General features: G+C 36.1%; 1 protein-coding gene across 1 annotated transcript in view; it reads right to left on the bottom strand.

The window, feature by feature from the left end:
* MGAT4D (MGAT4 family member D) overlaps nucleotides 1–20,590 on the bottom strand; it is a 51,759-nt gene that overhangs the window by 24,882 nt on the left and 6,287 nt on the right. Inside the window, exons 2-5 of the mRNA XM_039479154.2 lie at nucleotides 12,372–12,530; nucleotides 9,528–9,665; nucleotides 4,764–4,897; nucleotides 1,708–1,754 (exon numbers count right to left, since the gene is read on the bottom strand). Coding sequence (XP_039335088.1) covers nucleotides 1,708–1,754; nucleotides 4,764–4,897; nucleotides 9,528–9,665; nucleotides 12,372–12,530 — 478 coding nt within the window. The remainder of the gene's footprint in view (nucleotides 1–1,707; nucleotides 1,755–4,763; nucleotides 4,898–9,527; nucleotides 9,666–12,371; nucleotides 12,531–20,590) is intronic.

The following is a 20,590-nucleotide window of genomic DNA, read 5'->3' as shown; positions in this document are numbered from 1 at the left end:
CTCCATAGCCTCAGATCCCCGGGTTTAACGCCCTCTCCTTCACGCTGCTCTGTCCTCTTTCTTCTCCCTTCTGTGCTCTCAGTCATCTGAAACTTGTATTGATCAATTCTTTGTCTGAAATTCCCTGTTTCCTCTATTTAAACGACCTGTTTTCCTGTGCGGACAGTGACCCGCATACCTTCCTCACAAAGTTCCCCTTACCCTCTCACTAAATGACGGGCTTCAAAACGGTGATTCTCCAATTCCATTCAATCCACACTTATTAGCTGGAATCGTTTTGACTAGAACAACTAACTGCCTCAGCCACTAGAGCTATTTGGTGAGGAAATATAAAACGAAGCAAAACACTTCACTGTCTGAACAAAACAGGAGCCGGATTCCGACCGAAGGCCACCTTTGCAGCCCTGGTCTGCAGCACAGCATAGGTCCTTCGTGAAGTCATCAGTGCATGCCTTGTCTCCCACCAGTCCTTCTGCCTTAGCTTCAAATATCCATTTCCAAAACAGCCTTACATTTTCAAAAGTCTAGCATGCTCCTTCTTCGGTCTCTCTGTCTTCCCCAGCAATTCTATTTGTCAGGCATGACCTTTTCCCCTGTCTGCCTGAAGAATGTCTACTTATCCCTTCAGATTCTGCTCAGTTATTACCTTCTTAAGAAAGTCTTTCTTGATATTTCCATGTAGAGTTAAATACTTAAATACTTCTTCCTTTATATGTTCTCATATTTATTCCCCATTACCCCTAAGATAATGCTAGCCTCTTCCTTCCTTTCTTTCTTTATATATATATGTGTGTGTGTGTGTGTGTGTGTGTGTGTGTGTGTGTGTGTTTGTTTGCTTTTGAGACAGGGTCTCACCCTGTCACTCAGGCAGGAGTGCAGTGGCATGATCTTGGCTCACTGCAGCCTCGAACTCCCAGGCACAGGCACTCCTTCCACCTCAGCCTCCCTAGTAGCTGGGACTACAGGTGCACACCACCAGGCCCCAATAATTTCAGGGGGTATTTCTGTAGCAGAGGCGGGGTTTGGCCATGTTGCCTAGGCTGGTCTCGAATTCCTGGGCTCAAGCAATCTGCCCACTTGGGACTCTCAAAGTGCTGGCCTTACAGGTGTGAGCCACCATGGCTGGCTCTCTTCTTTTCCTTGTGTTTTCTTTTCTTTATTTCTTTTCTCTTTCTTTCATTCTTTTTCTTTTTTTCTCTTCCTTCCTTCCTTTTCTCCTTCTTTCTTTCTCTGTCTCTCTTTCTTTTATTTTTCAAGTTGTATCGCCCATTTGAACATAGAATTTGGAAGGCAGGATCCATTTCACAGTGTCTTCCTTGATAAAGAACTTCATATTGGTTAATCCAGGTGTGTTTTGGCTGCTTAAAGAGATTGTAAGCAGAAGTGGTGAAGTAACTTCATACAGTAAATGATACAGGAACGTTTTAAAAATAACTCAGTTGGCTTATCTCAGTACCAATGGTAATCATACAGGATAAATAGCATAAATAAAAGCATTAATTCTAATTGCTAGATGTCCAGCAAAATTGGGAAAAACCATAAGCTATACTTCATCACAGCTTAGAAAGGACTACAGGTTCGTTCTGCACAGCTATAATCATTAAAAAGAATATGATCACTAAGAAAATAATTATACAATTGGGCAGAAGATATAGGATAGAAAAATGAAAGAATGGCTAATTTAAAAATATATCAGACAGTACTTACTTTCTTTTAATCATTTTAACAACAGCATGTAAATAATCTTCATTACTCTAAAAATGAGAAAAAATATTTTACTGAAACTAAGCATATCTCATAGTTCTATTAATACAACTCTTTTTGCTACATATAAATCTTATTTATGTGTGAAATGTTATTATGTACTAATAATTTCTAGTGTTTTTACTGTCTATAAAAGATTTAAAAGTATCTGTGTTCTTAAAAATCTGACTTGAATACAGGAAATATTTTATTCTTTTCCCTTTGTCACAATATGAAATATTACAATCCAAAATTTACCCTTCAAAATTTACCCATAAAATTATATACCCTTTAGATATACAAGATTACATAAAATCTTATATATCTTTTAGATATATAAGATTGCATAAAATAAATCTTATATATCTAAAGATGTTTTGATCTAAAAATGGTCATCTAGGAATGGCTCATTTCAAATAACTACTCTTTTTGAAAATACTGTTTATTTCCTGAGTATTATATGATAATAATCTTACTTCAGAATTACATCATATTTCTCCAGACAGTATTACTCAGCTTGATTCCCATTGGTTTTCCTGACAATAAACTTTGTGGACCTGCTCTTCATTGACCACTATGCTAGATTAGATGACAGACTCCTGCAAAAAGCTTTTGATGGTTTACCCTCTTGGGATAATTTTTTAAAAAAATAACATGGCATTTACAAGATGTAGCATAGGGGCTCTAAGCATTTCCAATACATAATTTTGAAAATATTTTGAACAATGACAGTTCTGTTGTTGAATCTGAGTACTCTGAAAGGCAGCTCTGAATGTATATACTCAGGTTTTTTGTTTAAAAATATCAGACATGATGTAGATAAATCTATTTTATACTGGAGGTTCTTAACCATAAATTGAATCATTGGCTATTTGTCATACATTGAAACATATTATATTTGAAACACAGCATCACAGTCCTATTTCATAAGCATTCTATATTCCATTTAAAAATCTTCCTCCAGTATTTTATTATGAATCAAAGTATTTTAGACAGACATGCATTGTGCTAACAGCAAAGAAATGAAGATTGTAATATATAAAATAAGGAAATACGATGAAAATTTTGAAGCTTGTGTGCATGGTTTCTTTTAATACTAAGAAATTAAACTGGGATACCATGACTTTAGTCTTTTATTTCTATTTTTCTGATAGTTCTTCTATTACTTGTTTGATTTAGAGTTTTTTTCTGCTTTCAAAGGCATCTTTACTATAGAAAATTCAAGCAATAACAAAAAGAATAAAGTAAAGGTAACAAAAATTCCTCTTAATCCTGGCATTCAGAAATAGCCATTATTTATGTTAATGATAAATTTATATCATTTCAAAGTTTGCTCATTTTCCTTTTTCTTCATACATTTCATTTGTTTCTATATCTTTTCCCCCTCCCTCCATCTTTTCCTTCCTTCCTTCCTTCCTATTTTACATAGATAACATTATGTTAAACATGATGCTTTACTTAACAATAGGACGTGAACATCACTTTATATCAGTGAGTATAGATATTCATTCTTCTTTCAATGCCTACAGAGTATTGCATTGTAGAGATATATAACAAGGTATTTTATCAGCCTCTTATGAGTAGATATTTTGGTTGTTTCTAATATTATGCTTTCATAAGACAACAGTGCACTGAAAATCCTTGAAATATTTATTGAGCACTCACTCTGTATCACGCATCATTCTAAGTACTTTAAATATATTAGCTAATTTCATCCTTCAGCAACCCTGTGATACAGACAATATGATTATCAGAATTTTAGAGATAAAGGAAAATAATGCATAGAGAAGTTAAGTAAGTTGCTCATGTTCATTCATTGGGAAGTAGAGAAGCTGGAGTTTTAACCTTGGTCATCTAAATCCGGAGTCTGTTCTCAACTTCCATACTATACTGCCATATTTTTACTGGTTTTTGTTTGTTTTTTGAAACAGGGTCTTGCTCTGGAGCTCAGTTTACCACAGGCTCTATCTCCTGGGCTCAAATGATCCTCCTGCTGCAACCTCCCAAGTAACTGGGACTACAAGTGCACACCGTCAGATCTAGCTATTAATTTTTTAAAGTAGAGATGGAGGTCTCACTGTGTTACCCAGGCTGATCTCAGACTCCTAAGCTCAAGTGATCTTCCTGCCTCAGTATCCCAAAGTGCTGGGATTACAGTTGTGAAGCACCATGCCCAAACATTTTTACTGTTTTTTTACACTTTCCTGATTATTTTCTTAGGGTAAGTTCCCAGAATTTGAATTTCTGAGACAAAGTATATATACATTTAAATTTAACACAGGTTGCCACATTTCTCTCCAAAAAGTCTTAAGGTGCTAATATTTACATAGTACTTTACAGTACTATGTAAATTATACAGTACTTTACTTTATAAATGGTGTTGGGAACAAAGTGAAAATCTTTGGAGTCATTACAGAAACCTAGGCTTGAATCTGCTCTATTAATTACTGGGCAAATTACTTACCTTCTTTAAGTTCTAGATCCATCATCCCTAAAATTAGGACAGTAATACCTACTTCACAGGGATGTAATTGCAGGTTATATGTCCACAAAAATAATCTACAATCCCTCAAGCATAAGAAAGTCTCTCAATTAATCATAGCTGTTGTTACTTAATATAAATTATCTCTTGATTCATATACAAACCTCTTAGTGGACTGAGCACGTTTTATTACTAGCACCACTTTTAATAATTTTAATTCTGTTTGTAAATACAACTTCTGAGCCATATAGTAGGCAGGGATTTAGGGATTCTATATTAAATGCAATTCAAATTTAGCAATCTTATATTTCCCACATGAAGCCATTATGTTGTCTTTTTAGATTTACATATTTAAATTCTTCTCAGCAGTATTGAGTAAGTACTAAGTATATTGTTTGGTATCCAAAAAAGGTATCTATGGGTTGCTTTTTAAAATTAAGAAAACAGTTTTCAACATGGTACAATGATTATTACCATTGAGGAAGGGAATTTGGAGACAATAGGGTGAAAGTAAGGAGAGCTCATTTTGTATACATACATCTGCGATAGAGACAATCACTACAGAATCCTTCTCTTCAGAGAGTGTCATCCTGGAGACAACAGAGGTCAGCGTCTGTTTCAGGTAACTATAATTTCCTCTGTTAACAGTGGAAATACCCAGTGCAAAAGAAACTGCAGACACAGGAGTACAAAAGCGTCATTCCAAACCATAGAGAAAAACATAGTTTAGCATTCATTCTATGCTTATATCTATGTTTGGGTTAGTCTTTCGGTAATAAAATGAATGTTTGATACTGTATTACAAAAATAATCCAAACTATGTTAATTTTTATCAGATATTTCATTTTTTTTAAGGAAATTTGCAGTGGATTGTTAGTAAAAGCACTAAATAGACACTAAGATGTTCTCATGTTAAAACATTTTGGTGTAGCGAAAATAAAACTAACCACTTTCCACTTATTATAGCTTCATCTAACTGGGTATAAAATGTCACATATTGGAGAATCTCTTCTTACCCTAATGAGACATTGGAACCCAAAAGAGGAAAAGATTATTATCAAATATTTTCATCTGTGAAAAATGTATTAAGTAATTTCTAAATGATTTGATGGCATGAATCCATGCCCCTAAGTAACTTTTGTTGCTCAAGAATGGCTGGAACACTAGGGCTCCAAGAGGTACACATCTTGGCTGTATGGGTACAGTCAAGATGGAGGGTACCAATCTTAGCTACACCGGTACCTGGCTGTATGGGCTTAGGCAAGGATACACAACCTCTCCCTCTCCAGCCTTATGTCTCCATCTTTAAGATAGGGATAAGGACTTCTAGAATGGCTCAGTGAGAAACCCAGAAAATCCTCTTTCTAAAAAGCAGTAATAAAACTGAAAAAAAAAAAAAAAAAAAAAAAAAAAGGTCAAAAACAGTCATTTCAGGGCCTGATAAACTGAGAAGCATTTATTTAAGAAAAGCTATGGAACTTTGGAGGGAAGAGCAGGAATCAGTGTTTCCATGATTGCTATTGAGTTTGAACATATTTTCACATGTTTATTGGCTTTTCTTTTTTTTGATGTGGAGTCTTACTCTGTCACCAAGGCTGGAGTGCAATGGCATGATCTCAGCTCACTGCAACCTCTACCTCCTGGGTTCAGGCTATTCTCCTGCCTCAGCCTCCCAAATAGCTGGGATTATAGGCATGCACCACCATGCCTGGCTAACTTTTGTATTTTTAGTAGAGACAGAGTTTCACCATATTGGCCAGGGTGGTCTCAAATTCCTGATCTCAAGTGAACCACTCACCTCAGCCTCCCAAAGTGCTGGGATTACAGGCATGAGCCACTGTGCCCAGCTGCTTATTGGCTTTGGATATTCTGTTTGGTAAAAGCCTTGTGTAAACGCTTGCTCATTTCTCTAATGACTTGTCTGCATTTTTCTTACTGATTTTATTGATGCTCTTTATATATTCTGAATATGAGCCCCTCATCAGTTATATGTGTTATTAAATATCATCTCCCACTCTTGGTTCTCAGTTCTCTTTTCAAGATTTTGCCCCTTGATGAAGGGAAATTCTTAATTTTAATGTAGTGCAATTTGTAAACCATTTTCTTTGTTGTTTGGGTTTTCTGGGTCTTGTTGAGAAATTTTTGCTTATTTTCAGGTCATAAAGACATTCTCTTGTGTTATTTTCTAGATGTTTTATAGTTTGCCTTTCATATTTAGAGCTGCAATCCACTTGGAATTGATTTGTATAGATAGGGTGAGGCAGGAATCAAGTTTCAAGCTGAAAGATACAGTATAAAGGCAATTCCTCGAATGGCTTCTTATGCCTTACAATGCATTTACAAGCGTTTAAAAGGCCCTTACTGAGCTGGTTCTGATATATCCCTTTGTTTCAACTACTCAGGCTTTTCAAATTGACCAAATACTACTTTCACCTCGAAGCCTTTGCATACACCATTCTTTTTGCCTAGAACAATCTTCTTCCTCTAGTTTCCTTAGATAATTCTACTTATTCCTCAGGGTTCAACTAAATATTAGTCATTCTGATCACAAATTGATACTTAACCCTTTCTAATTAGGTCGATTTCACCAGCTATATAGTCTTATCTTATCTTTCATAATACTCATCACCCCTTCTGTTGTTACTCATTCCTGTCTAGAATGTCAGTTTGGTAGTAGCAGGGACACCTTCACATGTGCTTACATTATAAATCCAGCACTAATATGAAGACTGACACACGGTGCTGACAATAAGTTGGGGATGGATGAATAAATAAATGGCCAGGCCCCTTCATTATTTGGCCTGTGTCCATGGTCTTGCTACGAATACCCTCCAGCCCCCATTGTGCATGGCACACATCCTTTCTAGGCTTTCTTGCTGTAAGACTTTTGCGCATTTTTTTCCCTCTATCTGGACGACCATCCTCTACTTTACACTGTCCACCACCTACCTTTTTCCTACTTAGTCTATTCCAGTTATTTTACCCTTCATGTTACTCATACGACACTTCTTCCAGAAAGCATAGCATAGAATTTTGGCTTCATCCTGGTATTTCCCTTATCACAGCACCAGTCACTTTCTATTATAATTATCTTATCATAACTTCTATTATAATTACCTTATCTTTTGTCTCTATGAAGGTGGGGTCTATGTCATGTTCACCCTACATCCCAGGGCCTAAGAAGTGCCCATAACAGAGTAGAAGCTTATTAAATGAGGAGACATGGAGGAATTCACAGAGAAGTTGACATTTAAGCTGAAAAGTCATATTGGATGACTTTTCACATTTGTAATGTGACTCCACTTACTGAGTGGAGTCACATTACAAATCAGTTATGATTTGCCAAAGGGGGTATGTTCATTATAGGCAGTGATTAGCACATGCAGAATGTATGAAGCTTGTCCTATCTGTTCTCAAAGAGCTTGGCCTGTCTGTGAGAAGTGCAAGTGGTTTGTGGTTGCTGGAAAGGAAAGGCATGGCAGAGACTGAGATTTGAAAAATTTAGCCTTTTGTATATATATCCTGCCAAGGGGTTTACTTCACCTTATGTACACTGAGGGTCTACCGATAAATTTCAAGCAGAAGTCAAGTATGATCAGTGATGAATTTTACTAATATATCTTCAAGGAAAGTATGAAAAACGGATAAACTTTAGTGATACTAAAATTATGAGAGAAATTATAAATATATTCCATAAACCAGACAAAAAATGACGAGGGGACTCAACAAAATATAGTTATAGAGGGACTACAGAGAGCAGAAATTATCTGAGACTTATTCATAATACAGAATAAACAAAACTGATGATGGATTCCCCAGTAGGCCTTGTCACCAGCTTCCTCTTACATATGTTTCATGTGTTAAGATTTTTTTAGTTGCCTGGAACAGAATCTTCCTTAAATCACTTTTGGTAATTGAGAAAAGCCACCAAAAAGACCTCAAAAAATAAATAAATAAATACATTATGATTGGAGATCAGGAAATAGTTGGGGAATTAGAAAATTATTCTGGATTTAACACAGCTCTGACAACTGGGTTATCTCAATCCTCCAGTCCCCTACACAAGGAGGTCTGTTGCTCCTCCCAACCACCAACGTGTCTCTCCCTCCTTCCTTTCACTCTGTGTCATGGGCTTCTGCTTATATTTGCTGATGCTTATGTAAGGCTATGCTTATTCTTGGTATCTAAGATCTGTGAGTTGCTATGCATTGTTTTTCTTGCATGTGTCTTTCAAGTTCTCCTCCTCCTACAAACTATAGCTTTTGTCTAGCATGCACTTTCTCATATATTCACACACATGTATGCATGTATATGTGTATATAGGTAAAGAGTTTTATAAGTATGAACTCAAAAAGTTTCTTAATGTCTCTAAGCCTCAGTTTTCTCAGGTGTAAAATAGAGATGACAATAATAGACCCTGCTGCATTGGATTGTGAAGATTAAATGACCTAATGTAAGAAAACATAGAACTCAGTAAGTGGAGCACCGTCAGAATGTAATAGATAAACAATGTCATCAGAGGCATGTGATACAAAACAATACAACTTATTCCCAAGGAACCTCTGAGAGCAGAGGTCAGCAAACTTTTTTTTAAGTAAAGGGGCAGATAGTAAGCATTTTTGATTGTTGAGTTACACCACCTCTGTTGCAACTACTCAACTCTGCCATTGGAGCACAAAAGCAAACACAGACAACAAGTAAGTGGATAAGCATAACTATTTCCCAACAAAACCACATGTTAAAACATGGAGCCCATGGGCCTGGCCTGGAGTGACTCACTCACTGGAATGAGTGAGGTTTATGGGAATGGGAGGTATCCTGAGACTTAGCTTAATATTCCTGCTTTAAACTACAAAGCTTCTTCTTGTCTTGTATACCTGGTGAACCTAAACTCATTTGTCAAGGCTTACCTCAAACATCACCTGTTCTAAAACTATTGCTGATCTTGGTGTCCAGAAAGACTGGGAAATAGGAAAATAACCAGGTAAGATTAGATTCACCAAAACCAAGGAGAAAAGAGCTGCCAAATATTTGGCATATGCTTAATGTATATTTGACTTACATTACTTATTTTCAAAGCATTTGTTTAACACCAAATTTGAATTCAGGTCACCAAATGTTTAGAGAACTATTATTTTCTGCCAGACAGTATACTGACTTCTGGTAATCCAAATTAATGTCAGATAGGTCGATAGTTTGCATATCAATCTATGACATTAATGGATTATATCTTAAACCTTAAAAGTATGTCCCCAAAGATCAAAATATCTGTATTTAATTTTCCTATTATAAGTTTTCTTACCACCAGTTTTTCCTTTGCTGATGATTACGTTAGGATAAATTCTACCTTCTTTCCTTAGTTGTGGAAAAAAGAACTTAAAGTCTTCAAATGTATTAGATACTGTTTCACTTTTATTTAATACGTCTGCTTTGTGCACAACTGAAAGAAAAAAAATCCTTCTGAGTATATGACTATAGGGATTTTTCTTCCTCTGGAATAATTTTTTAAGGGGTGTTAATAAACTCACAGATTAATTTAGCATTCAACATATAAAAATACTCAAGTGTGAATCATCAAAACAATAATGTTAAAAATATAGCTCAATTATTATTGGTTCATATTTATTTATAAAGTGATATTTAATTTAAGCCTAGCATTATAAGCTACACAGAGGACAATAGAAGCATCAGTCCCAAATGAAAGAAGTATAAGTGAAACATGCTATAATTGGTTTACTTTGTTACTTTGATTAATATCGCTTTATCAAAGTTTGTTTCTTTATAAATTTGCTTTGTAGCCCCTAAAATTTAATGACTGTATTTGTAACCTTCATTAGAATTTGCCTCTACAATTTTGAGAAAGAAAATGTTAGAGGACACACATTACCCATTTTAATTCATAATACATAACAATGTAGTCAAAATAGTGTGATATTATATAAAAAATAGATACATAGACAATGAAACAGACTACAGAATACAGAATAGGTTCACAAAAATGTGGTTGACTGATGGCAAAGTTGCAAAGGTAACTGAATGCAGAAAAGACAGTTGTTAAAGGTACGTGAACACTTGGACATTCACGTGGAAAAAACTGAGCCTTGACTTGTTTTTCATGCTGTTTATAAAAGTTAGCTAAAAAATATTTGTAGACATAAATGTAAAACATAAACCTATGAATTTTTTAAAAAAACAAAGAGAAAACCTTCATGACCCTGAGATAGGTAAAGAGATCTTAGATGAAATATAACAATACAAAAAAATACATAAAAGAAAAATTCATAAATTGGATTTCATCAAAAATTTAAAATGCTTGCTCCCTGAAAGCATCATAAAGAGAAAGAAAGGGTGTCACCAACTGGAGGAAGGTATTTCCAAATCATATATTCATCTGATATGTATCCAGGATAATGTGTAGACCTCTCTCAAAACTCAGTGAGAAAACAAAATCGCTCAATTGAAAAAACTGGCAAGACAGGAGTTTGAGAACAGCCTGAGCAACATAGCAAGACCCCCATCTTCTGTTCTCTACACACACACACACACACACACACACACACACACAGAGTGGGGCATAGTGGCATGCGCCTGTAATCCCAGCTGCTCAGAAAGCTGAGGTGGGAGGATCCCTTGAGCTCAGGAGGTGGAGGCTGCATGACTGTGCCATTGTATTCCCCATTTGAACAGACATTTCACCAAGGAAGATACCTGGATGGCAAATAGGCATGTAAAAAATGTTCAACATCATTAGTTTCTGGGAAATACAACATAGAGCTATGAGATATCATGACATTAGAATGGCTATAATAGGGCAGGTATGGGCCTATAATTCCAGCACTTTGACATGCTGAGATGGGACACTTGCTTGAGGCCAGGAGTCCGAGATCAGCCTGAGCAACATAGAGAGACCCCCATCTCTACAAAAACAAAATTAGCCAGGTTTGGTAGCATATGACTGTAGTCCCAGCTACTTGCGAGGCTGAGAAAGGAGGATTGCCTGGGCTCAGGAGTTGGAAGCTGCAATAAGCCATGATTGTACCATTGACCTTCAGCTTGGGCAATACGGCAAGAGCCTGTTTAAAAAAAAAATATGGCTATAATAAACTGAAGTGACTAAATCTCTCATACATTGCTGGAGGGAGTGAAAAAAAATGGTACAGCCACTCTGGAAAACAGTATGGTAGTTTCTCACAAAGTTAAACATGTACTTATACTCTACCAATCCTACTTCTACATATTAATTCTAAAAAAAATTAAAACTTCTCTTCACACCAAAATTTAATGGCTATATTCATGTACACATGTACATGAATGCTTGTAGTAACATCTATTTGTAATTGCCCAAACCTGAAAACAACCCAAATGGCCCTCAATTGGTGAGAGGATAAACAATATGTCCATTGTACATTGATACAATGAAATGCTACTCAGCACTAAAAACAGAACAATTGGTCACACGACAATTTGGGTAAATCAATGCTAAGTGATAGAAGCAAGTCTCAAAGGGTTACTCATTGTTTGATTCCGTTTGTATGGCTTCCGGAAAAGGCAAAGCAATAGAAACAGAGATCTGATCGGTGGTTGCCAGGGATTAAGGGTAGGGGCAGGACTGGAGTACAAAGGGGATGCACAAGGCAGGACTTTTTTTCTGGAGAAATGGAGAACCACTGAAGGTTTATACAAGAAAGATTAGGTGTATGCTACTAGTCACCCAGATGAGGCAAGAATGTTGCCTGACCAGTGTAGCAGAGATGATGATGGAAAATGTGGACAAATTTTTGAAATACATAGAATGGTGAATCAACACGATTGGTTATTACTGACTTGGAAATATGCAAGAGGCAGAGGAAGGGGTCAGAGGTGATGCTCAGGTTTCTGGTTGCATCTATTAGATGGATTATGGATGGTAGTGCAATTCACAGAGCCAGAAAGCACAGGAAAACTACTTTTGAGGTCAAGATGAGGGGAAGTAGGTCAGTGATATCTATTACCTTATTTTTGCATGTCTCACGATAAAGAACCAGTGCTGATTTAGTGAAGTTTATAGAGAGAAAATGCCCTAAAATCGTAAGACGTTGAATCTACTTTTCCAAAAACAAAACCAAACAAATAAACCACAATATACAAAAACAAAATCAACACAAACCTAAGTTTCCTGACATATTTTCTCTCTTCATAATTTCATACTTCATTCGATTCCAAACTTTCATCATCTCTTGGGTATTTTTTTCAGTCTTGTTTCTTAAGTGTAGCATATTTTCTTTAAACTCCAAAATATGGTTTCTACAATTAATTAATTTATTATCTGCAATGAAAACATATGTGTATATATTAGTACATGTAGCAATGGTGTCACACAATTTTCTATAATAGATAAGAATGTAAAATGTAAGTTTCAATATACTTATATATATATATAGTACTATGTATGCAGGTATTATAGGTATATATATATATATATATATATATATATATATATATATATATATACAGTGCTATATACATATAATGTGTGCATAGGTACAATTATAAAAGACTGGAAAGAAAGAACAAAATGTTAAAAATGGTGATATGAGAAAGGTGAGATTATCAAGGATTTTTTGCTTTATTACACTGTGCTCTTCCTTGTTTTCCAAGGTGTGCATATATCAGATTTGAGTGTAACCCCATTAATTCCCCAAATGTACTTCAAAGAAATTACCTGAAGAAAATTATGAGGAATATAGACACAGATTTGGACTAAGGATATTTAACATAGGCAGTAGTATTTAGCATTATTTTTTTAAATTGGAAGCAACCAAAGTGCCCAACAGTAGGAAATTTGCTAAATAAATTACAGTATATTCTTTTAAGAGTTCTGATGGCCTTAATGTCAAATTATGTATAATTAAATCTCAGTTTTTCTGCTTAATATTTGTGTTACCTGGGGAAAATTACTTAATTTTTGTTAGCCTCTGCTCCTTTTGGTGTAAATGCATACATAAAAAACCCTGCCTCAGAGATGTTGTGAAGACATAATGATGATGGTGCAGGTAAACTAAAGTTGCAGGATACAAAATCAACAGTAGAGTTTCTATCCACTAATAACAAACTATCCAGGAAATAAATCAATCAAACCACCCCGTTTACAATGGCAACAATAAAATACTTAGGAATAAAGTTAGCTAAGGAGGTGAAAGAACTGTACACTGAAAACTATATAATCTGGGTGAAAGAAATTGAAGAAGACAGAAATGAATGGAAAGATATCACATGTTTATGGATTAGAAGAAAATTATCAAAACATCTATACTACACAAAGCAATCTACAGACCCAATGCAATCCCTATAAAAATTCCAATTATTTTTTCACAGAAACAGAAAAAAAAAACCCTGAAATTCATATGGAACCACAAAAAACCCCCAAAAGCCAAAGCAATCTTGAATGAAAAGAACAAAGTTGAAAGCATCACACTACTTGACTTCAAAATACATTGCAAAGCTATGGTAATTGAAATAGCATGGTATTGGCATAATAACAGACACACAGACCAATGGAACAAAATAGGGAACCTAGAAATAAATTCACACGTTTAGAGTAATCTTTGACAAAGTCTCCAAGAATATATACACTATGGATAGGACAGTGTCTTCAATAAAAGGGTGTTGGGAAAACTAGATATACACATGCAGAAGAATGAAATTAGATCCTTATTTCAACCCATGTATAAAATTAACTAAAAATGGTTGAAGGACCTGAAACGGTAGGATTACTAGAAGAAAACATTGGGAAAAAGCTTCATGACCTTGGTCTGAGCAATGATTTTTCAGATATGACTCCAAAATCACAGACAAAAGCCAAAATAAATAAATGGGATTACATCAAGTTAAACAAGCTTATGCACAGCAAAGTAAACAATTACAGAGTGAAGAGACAACATGGATTGAAAATATTTGAACCAAAGAGACAATGTATGGGTTGAAATTTCTCCAGTGGAAGAAAATATTTGCAAATCATACATCTGATAAGAGATTAATATCCAAAATATATAAGAAACTCAAACAGTCAAAAGCAAAAAAAAAAATTTTTTTTTAATTGGCAAAAGATTCAAATAGATATTGTCAAAACAAGACATAAAAATGGCCAAGTTTTTATATAAAAAAGTGCTTAATATCACTAATCATCAGGGAAATGCAAATTAAAACAATGAGGTACCACCTCACACCTGTTATAATGGCTATTATCGAAGACCAAAGGTGAGAATATGGAGAGAAAGAAACTCTTTCTTGTACATTGTTGGCAGGAATATAAATTAGTATAGCCATTATGGAATACAGTATGGAGGCTCTTTAAAAAATTAAGAATAGGGCCAGGCATGGTGGCTCACACCTCTAATCCCAGAACTTTGGGAGGCTGAGACAAACAGATCATCTGAGGTCAGGAGTTGGTGATTAGCCTGGTCAACATGGTGAAACCCCATCTCTACTGAAAATACAAAAAAGAGCTGAGCATGGTGGTACACGCCTGTAATCCCAGCTACTCAGGAAGCTGAGGCAGGAGAATCACTTGAGCCCAGGAGGTGGATGTTGCAGTGAGCTGAGATTGTGCCACTGCACTCCAGCCTGGGCAACAAGAGCGAAACTTTGTCTGAAAAAATAAAATAAAATAAAATAAAATAAAACAAAAATAGAACTACTGCATAATGCAGCAATTCCACTTTTGGGTATGTATTCAAAGGAAATAAAGTCAGCATGTTGGCTGGATATGATGGCTTATACATGTAAACCCAGCACTTTGGGAAGTCAAGGTGAGAGAATCACCTGAGCCCAAGAGTTCAAGGCTGCAGTGGAGCCATGATTGAACCATTGCACTCCAGCCTGGGCAACAGAGCAAGACCCTGTCTCTTAAAAAAAAAAAAAATGGTGATACATTTGGATTGAAACATTTACCATTTTTTCACTCATCTGTTTTGCCTGAACAAGACCACACAAGTGGATAGTCTGTGGCAAAAATTGTATAATTCCTCTCCCCTGCTCAAAACCCTCCAAAATATTTCTCATCACACTTAGTAAAATAACCAAAGTCCTTACCATGACTCACAAAGTCCTGTCTGATCAGTCCTTGAGTTCCTCCCTGGTCTCATTTCCTGCCCTTCCTACCTCACTCTGAGGGAGCCCAGCATCAGCCACACCGGCCTCCTTACTGTTCCTCATAGGAACCAAACACTCTCACTTTAGGGCTTTGGCTTTTGCAGTGCTTTCAGCACTGAATGCTCTTCCACCATATCCTTTCATTGTTTTATCACATATCCTGTTATGGCAGGAGCCCCCTAATTTCATTCAGTTTTCTGCTAAGAAAGCCTACCCTGCCATCCTTTGTAAGATAGCACACCCTTGTCCTTCCCTTATTCTTTTCTGTAAAAATCACTTATCACCACCTCACCTCATATTATGTATTGACTGCTTTTATGTTTCATTCCAGAGCTTTCTAAAATGTAAGCTTGAGAGCAGCAAGAACTTTTTACTACTCAATTCCAACTATCTGAAACAGTGACTTGCTGATAGCTCTTATACAAATATATGCTTAATGAATAAATAAATTAATGAAATGAATGGACTTGTCAGTATAAGAAATGATTTTAGTGATTCTTAAACTAAACCATGCTTTAATCAAAAGAGCTGCAACTATCCAGATAAACCTTGAATATTCATATTGTAAATTCTATTTGAAGATGCTTACAAACTTTAGAGGGAGATGTCATTTAAGCTCATGTTATTAGGGTTTCCCAGGTAATGTTTTCTTTGCATTGTTCTGAGTTGATGTATCATGGGTGATGCAACCTATGTGGGTTTCTACATTGTAGGCCAGTCCCTGAGGGATCAATTTGGTAAACATGAAAAAAGAAAGTTTTCCCTAGAGGAAGCAGTATTTTTACAGCAACAACTATAGAGAAATGTTAAAGGATATAATCTTTAATCTTAGATCTACTTCTTGTACATTCTTCCCTGGTAATTCATTCATCAGTATTCTATTTAAAATATTGATATTACTTGCATATATACTCAGGTATTTAGTAAAGATGAAATGTTATAACACTATTTTGTGAAGGTTTGAAATAAACAATAATTAGATGCTTTGAGTCAATTGGGCATCTCTGTAATGAAATTGTGAAAACAAACACCAGTTCAAGTGTGCAATGGATGAATGCAACTTCTGCCCATTAAAAATAGGTTCTAGGCTAGATCCTAAGTGCCACTTATCTGTGCCTCTCACAGCAAGTCTTCAAGGCATTGTGTTCCAGCAGAAATAAATGCAAGCCACATCTGTAATTTAAAATTTTCTAGTAGTCACATTTTAAAAGGTGAAAAGAAACAAATGAAACAAGTGAAACTAAACAATATATTTTATTTAATACAATATACCCACAATATTGTTTCAACAAGAAAGTGAACAATGGGCTATTTTACATTTTTGTACTAAATATTCTAAGTCCTGTATTTTACACTCACAGCACATCTCAATTCAGATGCTAAATTTTAATAATTGCAGTGAAATGTAATCCTACCAAAACAGTACAATTTTGCTTAATGGAGAAATATTTTACACCATTTCAGTTATTAAATGTAGACTCAAACTAGTTAAAATAAAATAAAAAATGCAGTTTCCTAGTTGCACTCACTAGCTGCATTTCAGGTGCTTCCAAGCCACCTGACTACCATGCTTGTTGGCATAAATCTCCAGCATTAGCTGTGGGCTCTCAGGCCTCACCCTAGAATCAGATTGTGCATTTTAATAAGATTCTCAGGTGAATGCTCTGCACATTAAAATTTGAGAAGCACTGTTACAGACCACTTTCATGGTTTTCTCTTTATCATCATTGATACTACCATAGTTCAAGCTTTATTGCCTTTAGCTGCATTATTATAATTGCTTCTTGATTGGTCTTTCACCTCCAATCCTGATTAATCTTCTGGAAACACTGCTCAAAGACAATAAATGGTTCCCTGAGTGCTTACTTGCCTTGGTCTACCAGGTCCTCTACAACATGGCCATGAACGTGACTTGACCTCATTTCATTCACTAAACACCTCCAGTAACAGGAAGCATGCTGAGATTTCCATTCTTCCGTTAAATACTTGTCAGGTGCTATGTGGTAGGTAAATAAACATGAATAAAATCCGGTTCCTGGTCTAAATTAAACTGATATAAATAAAATCTGGTTCCTAACAATCAGGCTGCAAGGGATGTGGGAATGTATTTAAACATTACTAATTATAATATATTGTTAAAATAGAATTATCCTCAAAGTGCCACAGGAATGATTCATTCTTAAGGAGAACTGAGGAGTAGGAGAGGGAGGTGGAGAAGGTTTCAGAGAAGAGAGAAGACTTGAGAACTTGTATATATAGAAGCTTGCCTACAACAGAAGAAAGCGAAAGGCATTCCAGCCTCAGAAAACAACACCATAAGTGCATAGAGTATGAAATGGTATGGTGTATGATATAATTTGAATATATGTCCCCACCAAATCTCATGTTGAATTGTAATCCACAATGTGGAAGGTATTTGGGTCATGGAGGAAGAAGATCCCTCATGGCTTCGTGCTGTTCTCATGATAGTGAGTTCTTTTGGGACCTGATTAAGTGTGTGGCATCTCCCTGCCGCTCTCTCTCACTCCTGCTTTTGCCATGTGATGTGCCTACCTGCTCCAGCCTAGCCTTCTGCTCTGAGTAAAAGCTCCCTGCGGCCTTCCCAGAAGTCGAGCAGATGTTGGCACTATGTACAGCCTGCAGAATCAGGAGCCAGTTAAACCTCTTTTCTTTATAATGTAATTACCCAATCTCAGATATTTCTTTATAGCAATGCAAGAATGGCCTACTACAGTTTATCTTTGGGAAAGTATGTAAGTCACTCAGGGAGTAAATAGAAGGGGAAAAGGTATAATGTTAAAGCATTGGCAGGCCACTTTAAATTTATTATTAGTTTGCTTGTACCCAATGTGTTTCCAAAGAAAGAATACCTAAGACAATTACTAGGCGATTACGCACCCCCCACCAAGTATGCTTTGCAATAATCAAATCAAACTATGTACTAAGCCCTTTAAATTCCCTATGAGTGGCCCCTCTATGGGTTAGGTTTTATTATGAAATATATTAGACATTACAAAGAGTATATAAGATAGTTTAAAGGATAATAAAAATGAACGTTCCTGAGCCCATCGCTAACTACCTTAGCCTTAGATATTCTACCTGTTTCCTTCCCAAATCCAATTCTTCTTCCTCCCCACCCCAGATAAGCAGAATCCTGAATTTTGTATTAATCATTTATTGCTTTCCTTTATAGTTTTACTATTTTTGCGAGATGATTTACACTTGGTTTTATACATTAACAAATAAAACTCTGTACTTGCTTTTTTAGCTCAACTTATGCTTTTGGGATTTATTTATATTGATGAATCAAGCCGTAGTTCATTCATTTTTACTGCTGTAAAATGTTCCAATGTACTGAATATACTGCAACATATTTGTCTCTTCTATTGTTGATAACAATTATAAGAAATGCCACCAAGAATATTCTGGTACATGTCTCCTAGTAAACATGTTCAAGGGCTTCCCTAGGATATATCTGGTGGTAGAGACGTTACTTAAAGTATTTAACAACATGCATGGGATAGGTACTGATCAGTGAGAACAAATGTTGGCCATAAACCATGGATAAGGCTGTACACTAATTTTAACCCTACTACTAGTAGAATTCCTAAGACATAGGAAAGGCATATGTTTCATAACAGAAGCAAATGAATATATACTCTTCCAAGGGAAGTTTGAGTTCCCAAAGCTCCATATTCTCACTAAATGTCCAAGTTCCTAATTTAAAGAACAGAATAGTATGAAATGGTTACTCATGTTTTAAACTTGCATTTTCTCAATTGCTAATGGTTTTTCTGTTTATTCAACATTTATGCTGCACTTTGTTTTAGAGTCTACTTTGCTGATATTAATATAACCACAAGACCAGCCCAAACTGGACCTACCCCGTTGAAAAATGTCTAGTTACCTTGTAGGTATAACAGAGCCCAAAACTGCAATTCATATAGCCTGGGCAAGTGCAATAGCAAAATTGTGACCTTTAAACACACCCAAAACCATTGAATCCTCCCTCTGAGTCAAGCAGCCTGAACCTGAACACTGGAACTTCTTCAGATGAGAGGGATCTGTTGGCCCAGAAGATATGGAGCTGAAATTTGCCTCAACATACCTTACCGTCAACGGCCAGATTGGAAGCCCTCCAATTAGACTCTGCCAAGCCAATGTTCCTAAATCTTTTCCCATCTCCTATGACCCCTTAAAACTTGGCCCAGACCCAATGAAAGACAGATTTGAGCCTGCATCTGATCTCCTGGATAGCTGGTTTTGCAAAAACAAAACAAAAAACCTTTTTTTTTTCAAAAGCCAGTGTCAAACTTACTGGCTTCTGTATACATTGGGCCACAAGCCCATTTGCTTGATAACAGAATACAGCTACATCAACTTTATTTTGGTTTGGGTTTGTGGGTATGTATTTTTCCATCCCCTTTCTTCAAAAATGTCTGTCTTTAAAATTCAATTGTGTCTCTTTTAGTAATCATCAAGTTCAATTTTGTTGTATATTCAATCAGGAAATATTTTAATTCTTTTTTGGCACATTTAGTAGAGTTAGTATATAGTTATGTTATTATACTATTATTTAGTGGTTCAGCTAGATATTTCAACATGAATCCTTGACTTAATAGTCAAATACAAATTCTTACATTCTTCTCAATAGTTCCACAAGTTTAGTACAATTTAACTCCACTTTCCCCCTCTTGCCTTTTCTTGTAATTGCTGGTATGCATTGTTGTTGTACATATATTTTAAATTCCACAAGACATTTCAATTATTCTCTTGAAGAGGCCACATTTGGACTTTGGATTCTGCTGACTTAGAGCTGCATCTGGGAGCTCCTTTTCTGCCCCATGGACAGTAATAACAATCTATTTTGTTGGCATATTCCCGCAAAGTCATACACCTTGGTGAAGCACTCCCCCATCTGGATGGGGATGAGGATGTTTTCCCTCCATCAAGGAAGGGAAGAGAGAGAGAGAGATCCCCAAGAATTACAGTTGGGTTCTCTAGGATGAGTCCTCTCTTCACTAATTCAGCGGCTGTGGAGCATTTTTACCCTGAAAATTGTGGAACTGCTAGACCTACCAAAGTCCTCATGCTGCCAGACGAAAAGGGGCAGGAGGAAGGGAGAGACGCTGCTAAGCAATAGGGGGAGCATATGAAGTAGCCGGCAGGCAGGCAGCTTGAAGCGGCAAAGACGTGAGTGGCTCAAGTGAATATTGCAGGTCGTCTGCAGGAAGG

The sequence above is a fragment of the Saimiri boliviensis genome, chromosome 3 (assembly GCF_048565385.1).
Source record: "Saimiri boliviensis isolate mSaiBol1 chromosome 3, mSaiBol1.pri, whole genome shotgun sequence".
Classification (NCBI taxonomy): Eukaryota; Metazoa; Chordata; class Mammalia; order Primates; family Cebidae; genus Saimiri; species Saimiri boliviensis.
Note: the sequence above shows the minus strand (reverse complement) of the source record. Positions and strands in the feature narration are given on the sequence as shown.